Raw genomic sequence first — 12,720 nt, 5'->3', positions numbered from 1 at the left:
TCCTGACAATGCCAAGGAAAGCAAGGTTTGAGGCTGTGACAGCTTTTTTGCGCCCTTACCTGACAAAGGTTACCTTCAGCTTTAACTATTTTAAAAATAGCAATGACAGGAATCCAGATGACGCAGAAGATAATCATGCACCAGCCAACACCGGTTCCCCAGGCTGGATACGGCACTGAGCCATAAGTGGGAGGTGAAAACGTGACCAAAGACCAGACCAAAATCGCCTACAAAAATGGCAAAAAGATTAAGAGAGAAAAGCATATTTCCAGCTAACTTGAACTTGCACCGTATTTCCAAGTTGGCTAAAAAAGGCCTATCTCCAAATTCTGCACAGCTCTCTCTCGCTTTCTGAGTTCAAAAATGGTTGTGTAGGATTTGGTGTTCAGTCCTGTCCAAGCAGCAAGGCTGGAGGACAGGACTGAAAGGCGACACTGATGTGCACCCTAACGCTTGAGTACATCTATGTTTAAACAAAATTTGATCTCTGGGTTCTGTTGAAGTTTTATGTTGAAGAATAGATATGTTGCTAGATGAGCCCAGCACCTTTCTCTGTATGTTTTATATGTTCCTACATTCTGTTATTTACAGGGATATGGGAAAGAATCTAAGATTAAACATTGGCAAATATTGCTGCAGACATAAGATATTTTAGGAGCAGCATTTTCTAAACTGCAGTCCGGAAAGATAAATGTGGTGGCCAGAGTGACTTGCCACTGCTCCCAGATTTGGGATCTTAATGAACTCTCTCATAGTAACATAATCCAACCATCTACACTCACAATTAGAAGTTCAGGAGTAAAGAAAAACTGAGATACACATTAAAAAAGTCTCAGTTAGACAGGGGAAGAGCTGAACATCCAAAGAGGAAACCCAAGCCAGGGAATTGTCCCAGGAATGAGATTTCACTCAAAGGGGAAAATTCTAGGTTTTCAAAACATTTTCTCAGTCTGAAATGAAGATAATCGAGCTGCTAAAATGGACAATCTGGTTGCTCTGTGTTACTCCTCGGAGTGTAGATGCAGCTTACTAGCAGCTGATCTGAAGATCCAGCCTCTACTGGAGAGGACGCAAGGAGAAGCAGTACAGATCAGAAAGCACACAGTTTGCTTCACTGGCACAGCCATACCCTGTCTTTATATACAGGGCCTGGGCATTCAGCCCTGAACCTTCATGTGGAAGCCTCTTGGATATCAAATTAATAAGTTCTGTCACACTAACACAATTCCAGTCATCTACACTCACCATTAACAGCAGAGGAGTAATGAAAAACCAGCACATTCTCCACCACAGCCAGAATAAACGGCTTTTCTTTCCAATCATCATTTCAATGTCTTCAATGAACCGGTTTCCTCCTGTTGAAAGACAATCAGAGGGTGCATTGTAAAGCAGGCGCCTCCCTTGCAGGTGTTGTTACTCAAAAGGGATAGAGGAAAGGCGATGGTCAAGGACAGTTTCTCCAGTTGTGTGGTAACAGTTAAAGCTTTTCAGCCAGTTAAGTTATAAATGCTTTATTGCAGTATAATTACCACAATGTTTAATATACTCTGTGTCTGGGATTGCATAGTCAATGCAAATAACTTGCCGTAAATGTAGATGATGCCTATTATCTCCAGGACAGCTGCAATAAGGATTCCCCATCCAGCACAAAAGTGATCTATTAGGTTAACCCAGTAAATTCCTGCCTGTAGAACAAACAATAAAGAAGTAAAAAGGTACCCAGTCCCAGTAATGTCTTTATGCAAATAAAATAGTTGCATTGTTCAAGCCAGTTTAACTAATCACCAGCCTGAGTTTTTTAAATTCCCACTTCTCTAGGTCAAGTACTCATTTGCGAACATTATTTTGTTTAAATATCCCTGTCAGATTGAAAAGCACATCTGATTAAATACTATAGAGATCTGTATGTTAATAACAAGAGGTAAGTACATATACACAGAGAGAGCTGAGAACGGGACGTAAATTTGGAACTTACAGTATTAAAGCTGATGCTGAAGATATAATACTGAGCCACAGCAACAGCTATACACAACAGTTATCCGTTCAGGTAGGCTTGTCATGCTTCTACATGCACAAGTCTTCCATGTGGGCTAAACACAGCTTTAAACACCAGAATGCAACAGCAGGATCGCAGAGCAGGAAACGGGCTTTAAACCATTTCACACTCTTGTATAGTACTTCACAAGCTTCCCTGCCATCCTATTTCCTAACTTATGTACTTTGCTTGACTGTCCATCTATTCACAATTATCTTTTTCACATTCTCAGTCTAATTACATCCATAAATCTGCATTTCTAGATGGAGTCATTGCAACAAACTTTTATATCCTTGAAAGCAATTGCCTCAAGAAACTGTTCACAGTGTACTGAAAATTCCTTGTGTGTGTGTGTCTGTATATGTGTACATACATTTATTTTCAGGGGAAGTAACCATACAGTGTACAGGTTGATGGTTCACAGGCTCTGTATAGGCCTTCTATTCAAAGCCACATCTCAGTTTAATAATCAGAGAAAACCTTAGGTTCTTCAAGCTTCCCTCTGGGAATTTTTTATTTGCATGCCCAGACACATTGGAAGAATTCAAGAGTCTCTCATATCCATCCATGCAAACAGCTGGAAAGGATATTTTAACTTAAGTTTATCACTTGTGGCATAACTAAACCCCCAGCCAAAAAATAATTTAACATCTTACCTGAGTGACACAGATAAGACCGAGAAGGAAAAGCAATATGCACACACCCAGGGTCACAGGGATTCTTAACTTTTTCATCACTTCCGGATATATATCTTGTATGGTGGTTGTAAGTGTTTCTGCAAAGGAAGAAGTGCAGGTTTTGAGCAGCACAATTAATGGTAATAGTCATTTGAAAAGCCACAGCTTACTTAAAATCACACTCACCTATGGTGGCAAACTGAGAGTCGAGGCCCAAGAGCAGGAGCATGAAGAAAAACAAGAAGGACCACAGAGGAGAAACTGGTAACTTGGAGAGAGCCTCTGGGTAGGCTACAAATGCCAGATCAAATCCTGGAAAGCAGTGGAATGAAGCAGGTTATCGTCATGCCTTGGTCAAAGTAAGTCCCGATACCGACAACGTGACAATCAGCCTACCTGAGTCCACGACCTCCGAGACGGGTCTCTCTGACACGAATGCCATATGTCCCAAGATGGAGAATATCGCAAACCCAGCAAATACACTGGTGGCACAGTTGGTTACACAAACTAAAATAGCATCTGAGTAGCAGTTGTTGTGGAACTTATTGTACGAAGACAAAGCAACAAGCCCACCCCATGCCACAGACAGGGAGTAGAATATCTGGGTGGCTGCATCTTTCCAAACCTACCAGAAATAAGAACATGGAAATTACTGTATTACTTACAGAATCACAGAATGTTAGAAGTTGGAAGGGACCTCGAAAGATCATCCAGTCCAACCCCCCTGCCAGAGCAGGATCACCAGACCAGGTCACACAGGAACGTGTCCAGGCGGGTTTTGAATGTCTGCAGAGAAGGAGACTCCACAACCTCTCTGGGCAGCCTGGGCCAGGGCTCTGGCACCCTCACAGTAAAAAAGTTTTTCCTTGTGTTCAGCTTGAACCTCCTATGCTCCAGCTTGCACCCATTGCTCCTTGTCCTGTCATTGGACATCAGAGAGAAGAGCCTGGCTTCTTCCTCCTGACACTCACCCTTTAAATATTTATAAACATTAATGAGGTCTCCCCTCAGTCTCCTCTGCTCCAAGCTAAAGAGACCCAGCTCCCTCAGCTGCTCCTCATAAGGGAGATGCTCCACTCCCTCCAGCATCTTTGTGGCTCTGCACTGGACTCTTTCAAGCAGTTCCTGTCCTTCTTGAACTGAGGGGCCCAGAACTGGACACAATATTCCAGATGTGGTCTCACCAGGGCAGAGTAGAGGGGAAGGAGAACCTCTCTTGACCTACTCACCACCCCCCTCCTGATACACCCCAGGCAGCTCCAGCCACTCATCCCCAAGCCTGTAGCTTGCAAAGGAATGTATCATATTGTATCAATTGCTTACAGTATGTATCATAAAAATTTAAGTCTGCCCTTTGTTGAGGCTCCAGGGTTTTTCTACATTTAACCTGAGCATTTAATTCTATTTCATACAAGTTTTAGAGTAGGTGGGATATAGCACACTGGTGACCTTACAGTCTCAAGCACAAACATGATATTCTACGATTTCCAAAGGTCACATCCTGATTATGCTGCCAAATATTTAAATTTTATTTGGCTAACCCCAAAGAAGAAATTCAATTCATTCACATGTGTAAGGCTGTCAAGATTGGAATCGTGTCAAAGTGCCAACAAATAAGGAAAACCAGGACTGGATTGCAGAAGTGAGAACTTCCATGTGTTCTCTCTTGTGTTGCTCACACCGTGACCCAGACAAACCACCTCTGCCTCTGCTGCAGCCCCTCAGTTAGCACCAAATATTCACATAAAATACACAAATAAATATAGCACTTAATGTTTGCTCTTGGTAAAACTGAACTAATCTTGGCATAAGCCAGAACAAAAAAAATCTAGGCTTCTTTTGCAGAGTGTCCTTCCTGGTTCACCTACTTTCCCAAGGTAATTTCCTGTGCAAGGCATAGCCTGCATGTCAAACTCAGAGGCCCTTCCAAACTTCTGATAAAGTCTCTTGAAATTATCAGCAGCCAAAGCAAGTAGGACACATGGGAGAGCAATGCTCGATCCCACAGCAAGGACTTTCTCAGCAAGCCTTGCAAAGATGAAACTCCAGCATGGCCCCGACAGCTACTCCGAGGCTATGTCACAGTTGTCATTCCTGTCTGGTGTGGCAGGGAGGGGGCAGAGCCAGGTTATTTTTTAGATTGAGAGTAGCTAGAATAGGCCACCAATAGGTTCAGCTAGAACCCCCAATAGAGCTGGGGGTTACTGAAATATCAGGACCCAGCTGCAGATACAAAATGCAGGGCAGGACATGAAGCAGTGCCTGACTGGCTAAAAAAGAAGTTGCTCCGTAAGTGACAAGCCCATAGAACCACAGAAGAATGTCACACTTCAGGGCTGACACCACCTCTCACCTCTGCCTCCATCAGCTTGGTGATATTGGACTCTTTCCCAATGTAGTATTCGATGCCATCCAGAGCACCTTCCAGCGTGGCACCTCGCACCAGCAAGATGAGCAGGATGACGTAGGGGAAGAGCGCAGTAAAGTAGACGACCTGCAGAAAGGGCAAGGATATACATTAGAAGCGAGGGGATGCAGAGACCTCTGTGCAGGAGGACAAATGGCCAGGTTTTAGGCTAAGGTCTGCTGGTACAAATGAATCAGGCAACCAGGGAAGTGAATGCACACCAAGTGCTAAACCATCTGGCCTAGCCGGTTCCAGAGCTGCATTCCAGCAGAAGCAGAAGGCCCAAGCCACATATCCACCTCTCAGGTAGCACTTGACCAGTTTCAGAAATGCATCTTCCAACATGATTTACTGCTGTAGCAAGGCCTGAACTCAACTACCCCAGAGGTCTCTTGCTAAGCAACGCTTCTAGCAAATGGGAACTGAAAGCCAGTCAAAATTAGGTGACCAGGATGGAATTATCTCCTGCTGAGACTAGGGGGTGGGGGGAGAGAAAAAGCCATGCTGGAAGCTTTCTTTACTGGAAACAAGGACTTTTAGGTTCTCTTGGACACAGATCTTTTTTGTTGTTTGTCCACACCATTTCTAGTGTGATGGGATCCAGGCCAGAAGCAGGGCTAAGCAGTGCTATTATCACGCATGGTACATTCAACAACACTCTTTGTTTCTTGAGTCTTAGTTTCAGTGTTACACAGACAGATAATTGACCCGATACCGCTGGTTACACCAAGCCATAACATTGCACCATCATACGGTGAGTCTGCCATTTCTGAAGACCTCCTTCATGCTTGCCTGGAATAGTCAATTCTCTCTGCTCTTCATCTTTGCCTTGTTCCTGCCCAGCTAGATTCTTCTGAGTCTTACCTCCCTCCTCAAAGAGGCTTACCTTCGTGCCAGAGAAGTAACAACAGGAAGAGCCAATTGCCAGGAGCCCAAAGAATGTGAGTTGAACCAGGCAGCAGAACAACCGTGGCTGGGAAAGCAGAGATACTCCTCCCTGAAGTGCTGAGATGGAGGGCAGAAAGCTCCAAAGAGAAAGCAGAATAGGAGGAGATATCAGACTGAGGACAGGAAAACAGGCAGTGAGGCAAGAGAGACTGAGAGAGTGATGGAGATGCAACATGGAGGTAAGAAAGGAGCATGGGGAGGAAGGAACTAAACCAGGAAAGGGGCCTCGGGCAGGAAAGAGTAAAATTCAGCCTGCCTTATATCAGGAGAGGAGCTGATGTAGCCCAAGGAAAACTCCAGGCCACTGTGCTCCAGCACATGCAAATGGGAACTCAGTGGAGCCAGAGCCTGAGAACAAGCACCTATGGGCCTGGTCCCTAAAAGCAGCTGGAAGTCTTGAGTACAAACAACATTTCACAATCTGGCAGGAACCTGCAGACACACATCTGTTCGCGGGACTTGACCTGTATGGTACAAACACCTCAACTAGTCTGGAGGTGCAAATAATTACCGGGTGTTCCCAGGATGTGTGCATGCATGTGCAGTCCCATGCACATGCCTGTCATAACAGGCCGGGTGACTGCCAAAGCTCGGCTGGAATCACCAGCATGACAGCAAGATCCCCAGATACACAGCAACCCTGCTGGAGCCAACCCACACTGGAGACCCGTGTGTTAAGTAATTGCTGTGTAATCAGCACCTTACTCGTATTTTGTGTAACAGTTATGAAGCCCAGGAGCAGAAAGAAAGACTAATGCTGACCCTAGCAGAAGGTAGTGGGTTAGGACTGCATCCTGCCTGGTGCTGACTAGTTAGCCAAGGCTAACTGACATTGGAAGGGCAGAACTGGGCCAAAAGTCTGCTACTTGCTCGTCCCAACTTACCTTTCCAGAAGATTTTATTCCTTTAAACAACGCAGCTGCAACAATCATCCAGGACAGGAGGAGACAGAGCGCCAGGTACCACACGATGTTACCGGTCTCGTCCAACCCACTCGAGCGCTGAAGAGCCACTTTACTGAAAGCACAAGATGCTGCAATGAGGAGAGGTCAACAGCAGCACACACCTCCTCTTCAGATGCTTCTTGAAGGAAAGTGAGCTGGTTTCTGCAGATATGACAAGACCCTGACAGCAGCTTCCCACAGGCATGCCGTTAGAATTGCTTGCTTGGCATTGAAAACCTGAATTTAACTCATTTACTTCTCTATATTTTTTTTATTTTTAAATTATTTTTAAGGGCCCAGACTCACCAATTAAATTTTAAGCTACTTAATCAATTAATTTAAATTTTAGTCTCTGCACAGATTTGCATGCCCATTTCTGTTGACTAGATTGTTTCTGGGCAGCAAGAGGGGAAAAAAAAAAAAAAGAAGAAACATTCAAAACCAGAGCACATAATAAATGTATGTTTAGAAATGTATTTAAAATATTTACTTACTTCCAGTATTGCTCACTGGGAAATTGCACTGGTTTGTAGTTCACTGTGCCATTCATACATGTGAGATTGTTGCTTGTGATGAACGAGTAGTTTGCATGAATGATTTCTCCATCTAAGGTTGCATTGCAGTCACTTACTGAAACAAGCAAGCAAAACAAATTGTTAACACAGTGATGATTATTATAAAAATCAGACTATTATAGCAAATATGTTTTCTAAACAGCTACGGCTTCAATTTGCCTGCTAACATTATTTAGAAATAAACCTGAACTACCACTTGGAGCTGTGACTTTGATACTTTGACTGTAAATCAAAACACCAAGAACCTGGTGTGCCCAGCTCCACCTTACACATCACCACGAATACTCAAAAAAATCAGCACTGAGAAGAGTTAAAGTTATGGTTACTCTATTAAATCCTTTGTCCCAAACCAAGGTTATGCACAGATCATCCTCTAGCAACTTCATCTTATTATGGCAGACGGCTTACTAGGGCTCTTTAAACATTTTCCTTAGGGAAGAGTGGGGAGGAAGGGGAGGTGTTTGGGTTTTTTTGGGTTGGGATATTTTTTTACCAGAGTAAAGAACTCCATGTCAGCATTTACTGGTAAAGTCTTGTTGAAGCCTATTTCAGGACATCCTCTTCAGTTCAGTTTTGTATTCTTCCAGCACTTACAAAATTCAAGTTTAAATATTTTTGTTTAGCCCAAAGGCAAGCGTCAACTTTTGTTAAATAAAGCATCTCAAGTTCATTTTATGAAACTCATGAATCTTAGAAAAGATTTTTCAGATATATGGTTAAGAGAGTTACATTAACACTTGGCAACACATTTCAAGCAACTAACTACTAATTATCTCTCCAAATTCACCTTTTGCCTTAAACTGTCCTAATAGGGAAACTGGTGAGATAACAAGCGTTTGACTGTACATGTGCTGCCAAACATCAAGAACAATAGCGTGGAGATAAGTTGTAAAGAGTTAATCAAGTGTTAAACCAGTGCTTCTCTGATGCTCAGGATTACCATAGCCACAGGGGAGGCAAGGGGCAATGAAAGAACCCCCTATAAAAATGACAGCAATACTCTCACTTCAGGTAAGGAACGTATTTGCTTTCTCATGAAGGCTGATAAAATGGCAATGCAGCCTTTTCCAAGGACTGTATGGACTAGAAGAAACCTTAGATTTTAAAGGAGAAATAAAATTGATGCAACAAGGATGCTTAGCTTTCTGGGGATTACCCAAGCACCCAGAACTGGTGGCAGGCAAGCAGACAAGCATCACTCCCATGTGTTCAGAGACAAAAGTCTAGAAAGGCTTTTTCAAGCTATGGGTAGCTGTCTTCCTCTTGTAATTTCTCTCAGAAAACAGTACAAAGTACAATTATCCAAAACAGAAATATTAAGCTGTATTTGATAAGTACAGTACCTAATCGTGTTTTGCTGCAGAACTCATCTGCCCAGGAGAAGCAGTCTGACCACGGCAGCACTTTTTGAAATGAGGCAAATAAGTAGTAGAGTGCATAAGCAATGATAACATTGTAGTAGATTGTCACAAATGTTGAGATGATGACCATTGTGATGCCCACTCCTAGAAAAGAGAAAGATACAGTGTCTTAACTACCCCAAACTTGGTAACTTGGTTTGAAAAGAAAAAAATTAATAAATGAGTGGTCTTTGCTTGACTTTTAAAGGGCTACTTGGGAAGAAGTTGAGGTTGTTTCTTGTTTGTTTTTTAAATATTTTTTAACAGCAACCAAACAGGAAAAGGGTAAAGCCATGAAATAAGATACGGTCCAAACTGTCCATCTCAAATGTGGTTTTGACACAGTTTGAATCAGGTCAATTGAAAAATTGGACTAGGCACTAAGTCCAGGCCTAAAGGAGAAATTCCATATTTTGCTCTCTTCTAGTTCAGTGGGAAGCTTTGATTGCTTAGTAAAATAAAACAAACTATACAAACCTCAGGACTGACCAAGCCATCTTAAAGGTTCCACTGTAATGAATGGTTTTGCCAATAAATGAGAAGCAACACAGAACAGTAAATCTGTGCCAATACTACTATTCTTCTCCTTTGTTAAAAAGAACTTTGTTCTGCAAGTTTTGGAAAGTCTGGCAAAGTGTCTCAATCATATTAGTGACTATATTTAAATTTCTGTCTTCACAGACAAGTGAAAGATTTGTTGTGTCTAGAGACTTCTGCTTTAAATACGCTGCTCTCGTGAAAGGTCGTTTGTGCTGCAGAGTGAAGACTGGCGAAGAGTAAGTGTTCAGGCAAACAGCCAGACTGTAATCCCTTCTGTTTCTGTAGAAGATGGCAAGTGAAATTCTTATTGCATCAGAAACTTCCTTGTTCCTACATTAATTCCTTTGGTAGATAAAGACGCTAAACAAGACAAATTGCATCGTCCTTTACACCCATCAGCACAGGACCCGGATGGATAGGAGCAAGGTTAGCACACAGTTAGCTGTTTCCAAACACGTAAGTCTCTCTATGAAAATCAAACCCTCACAGATACAGGCAATCTACCACTATTTCTCTTATCAGAGAGAGGCACCTCACCTTATGAAGCCAGAGTCTAGGCTATTTTATCACACCAGCAGGTGATTCCCAAGGCAGTGAGTTGGATGAAGACATGCACAGCACTGCAGAAAGCAATCAGACCCATGTGCCTGTGCCAATGCTGGCAGCCAAATACAGAAATAGCCCATCCAACATGGGACTGCCTTGCAAGCTACAGAATCATTACAGTCGGAAGAGACCTCTAAGGTCATCAAGTCCAACTGTCAACCCAACACCACCATGCCCAATAAACCATGTCCCAAAGTGCCACATTTACATGTTTTTTTAAAAACCTCCAGGGATGGTGACTCCACCACTTCCCTGGGCAGCCTGTTGAAACACACAAATTGTAGAGACACAGCAATAAAGTTAACTTCTAAAAATGAGTTTCAGTCTGTTGCACACAGTGCCAGGTGTTTAACAGAGGTTTTCCCTCACATAGCAGAACTGGTTATTTCCTTCTGCCTGGACAGCTGCAGTGAGGGTGGTGTGCTGCGTAGCACCAGGAGAATAATTGACGAAACCTCTCATAACTGACAGCTTTTTTTGGGGAAATCTTTAATACACATCCATTCATTAATTGAAAAATAAGGAAGACGTACCTGGGAACATAATACTGACCTTGTAACTTTGGGAATATTCTCTACATGGAAATCAGCTTCTCAGAATTAGTAACTTGGTGCAGAAATAATTATTTCACATCTGTTTATTGCTAAAATTAAAAAGATCCAAGAAAACATAACAATACTAACCTTGAAACAATGGTAATATTCTCCAGATGGAAACTGGCCCTAGGCTGGCAAACTGCCCAAGGGAACACTCCATGAAAAATAGAGGCAAGCCAGCTAATGCCAACATCAGGGTGTATGGGATTAGAAAAGCACCTGAGGGGAGAGAGGGGAAAAAAACCACCATAAACTCACACAGAAAATGATGAATCTTTCAGGGTTCACCACAGTTCTATCACATTTTATACTCCCCTTTTTCTCCTGCCTCAAATTTCCCAACTCTGGGAGGTTTTTTTCTCTTTGCAGAATAGAGAGATTTGTTTCTACATCCTGTTTTCTGTACGACTAAATAGTACGTGTGATGAAGAGATTGCCAGGAGAGTTGACGATTTATATGGAATGGCTTCTCTTATAGAATTAAAAGGATTTCACAAAAACTACCAAAGACCATACTGCTCTCACACAAGCATGAGCACTTTTTAGCTGTAGGCACAATCAGCTTTGTCAGCTTTCTAGTTTATCTTTCAGCTTTTAATTTAAAAAGGAACAGAACCATTCTTTCACGTACTTAGCTGTGATTTGCAACTGCCCTGTTCGAGCAGCTACTGGATGTCAAAGCATGAAAATTATTTTCTATGGTTGGCCGACTCCTGTGTCAAACAGCATTTCAGCAAGGCTCCTGTTCAAGTCCATTCGAAAGTGCACATTAACCTGATATCGATGACAGCCCTGTTCTGTGAAAGGGACCGGCACGTCTTTGTGTGTGCGCAAAAGACAGGCCAAGTGAGAGCACAGGTTTCCTAAACATGACCCGATATCCCCACAGAAATCAGTCCTCTTCACTCTCAGTGAACTTAAAGCAATTGAGAAGCCGGTTCTGCAAGGAATGGCAAATACCTCCTGTAACTTAAGGAAGTGAATAGTCCCATAGAATTAACTGGATTATTCCTGTGTTTCGAAACAAGGATGCAACAGTTGTCTTTATCAATCATGGGCAAGGGGCACAGCAGCAGCACAAATAGGCTTTAAATGCAAAGCTTTCTGCTGTGGCAGATAAGAAAAAAGCATCTCGTAGAAGGACCGGTGTCATGACTTATTTTGTTTTCATACTTTTCTTCATTAACCATAAGTAATCCAAGCCAGCCAAACTCTCTCCGTTAAAACTTCTGTACCAAGAATGCCACCTTGTGTTGCACGCACAGCTTTATGGGCTGTGCTGCATTTGCAGCCCAGACCTCTACTTCCAACGACTGTCAGATAGAGCAAGTAAGTACATACAAGTAAGTCCTCTGCAGTTACTTGATGTTTATGCCCTCTAAAATTACTGGTGGTTGCCTGGCAAGTAGACAGAGCTCTGGAATAGCAGCCATGGAAGTCAGTGCCTCCATTTGGCTTTGCCACAAGTGCATGGTGTAAGCAGGTAGAGGCTCTCCCTGCCTCACACTTCCCAAGTATCTGACGGGGATAATTATTGAGCTTGGATAATTATTCCAGCTTAGCTTGTTTGCCTGGCAAAACAAAGGTTGAGAGGGAATTCAATTGCTCTCTATAAACATATCAGGGAGGTAAGCAGTGGGGAGGGAGAACAGCTATTTAGGTAAGTAGAGGACATTGACACATTGACAAAAAGATGCAATGTTGGTCATGAGTAAATCAGAAGAGTTCTGGAATTCTCAGGTGGAAGTCTGCAATTTAAACTAAGCACTATTTCCCTCCGCAGCTGGTACCCAAAAAGCAGAGAGATGCCTCTTAATCTTCTTCCCATTCCCATTCCCAGGCACTATCCCACTTCCAGGGTGATGCTCACATCCAGCTCTGGCAAAACGTGCCCAGCCTCAGGGCTGGCGCATGGAGCTGGCCCTCCTCTCTCTTGGTGATAGCAAGGTGTGCCCACCCAACACAGCCATTCAGTACAGGTACCTCCGCCAT

General features: G+C 43.0%; 1 protein-coding gene across 1 annotated transcript in view; it reads right to left on the bottom strand.

Moving 5' to 3' along the window:
- The window catches only part of SLC6A14 (solute carrier family 6 (amino acid transporter), member 14), a gene marked incomplete at its 5' end in the record, with an annotated part of 13,616 nt that overhangs the window by 720 nt on the left and 176 nt on the right, over nt 1–12,720 (bottom strand). Inside the window, 12 exons of the mRNA XM_010184668.1 lie at nt 60–227; nt 1,246–1,355; nt 1,586–1,685; nt 2,692–2,810; nt 2,899–3,024; nt 3,109–3,337; nt 5,066–5,206; nt 6,952–7,084; nt 7,506–7,641; nt 8,930–9,091; nt 10,816–10,947; nt 11,941–11,963. Coding sequence (XP_010182970.1) covers nt 60–227; nt 1,246–1,355; nt 1,586–1,685; nt 2,692–2,810; nt 2,899–3,024; nt 3,109–3,337; nt 5,066–5,206; nt 6,952–7,084; nt 7,506–7,641; nt 8,930–9,091; nt 10,816–10,947; nt 11,941–11,963 — 1,579 coding nt within the window. The remainder of the gene's footprint in view (nt 1–59; nt 228–1,245; nt 1,356–1,585; nt 1,686–2,691; nt 2,811–2,898; nt 3,025–3,108; nt 3,338–5,065; nt 5,207–6,951; nt 7,085–7,505; nt 7,642–8,929; nt 9,092–10,815; nt 10,948–11,940; nt 11,964–12,720) is intronic.

The sequence above is a fragment of the Mesitornis unicolor genome, unplaced genomic scaffold (genome assembly GCF_000695765.1).
Source record: "Mesitornis unicolor isolate BGI_N332 unplaced genomic scaffold, ASM69576v1 scaffold15065, whole genome shotgun sequence".
In the NCBI taxonomy this organism is placed as follows: domain Eukaryota; kingdom Metazoa; phylum Chordata; class Aves; order Mesitornithiformes; family Mesitornithidae; genus Mesitornis; species Mesitornis unicolor.
Note: the sequence above shows the minus strand (reverse complement) of the source record. Positions and strands in the feature narration are given on the sequence as shown.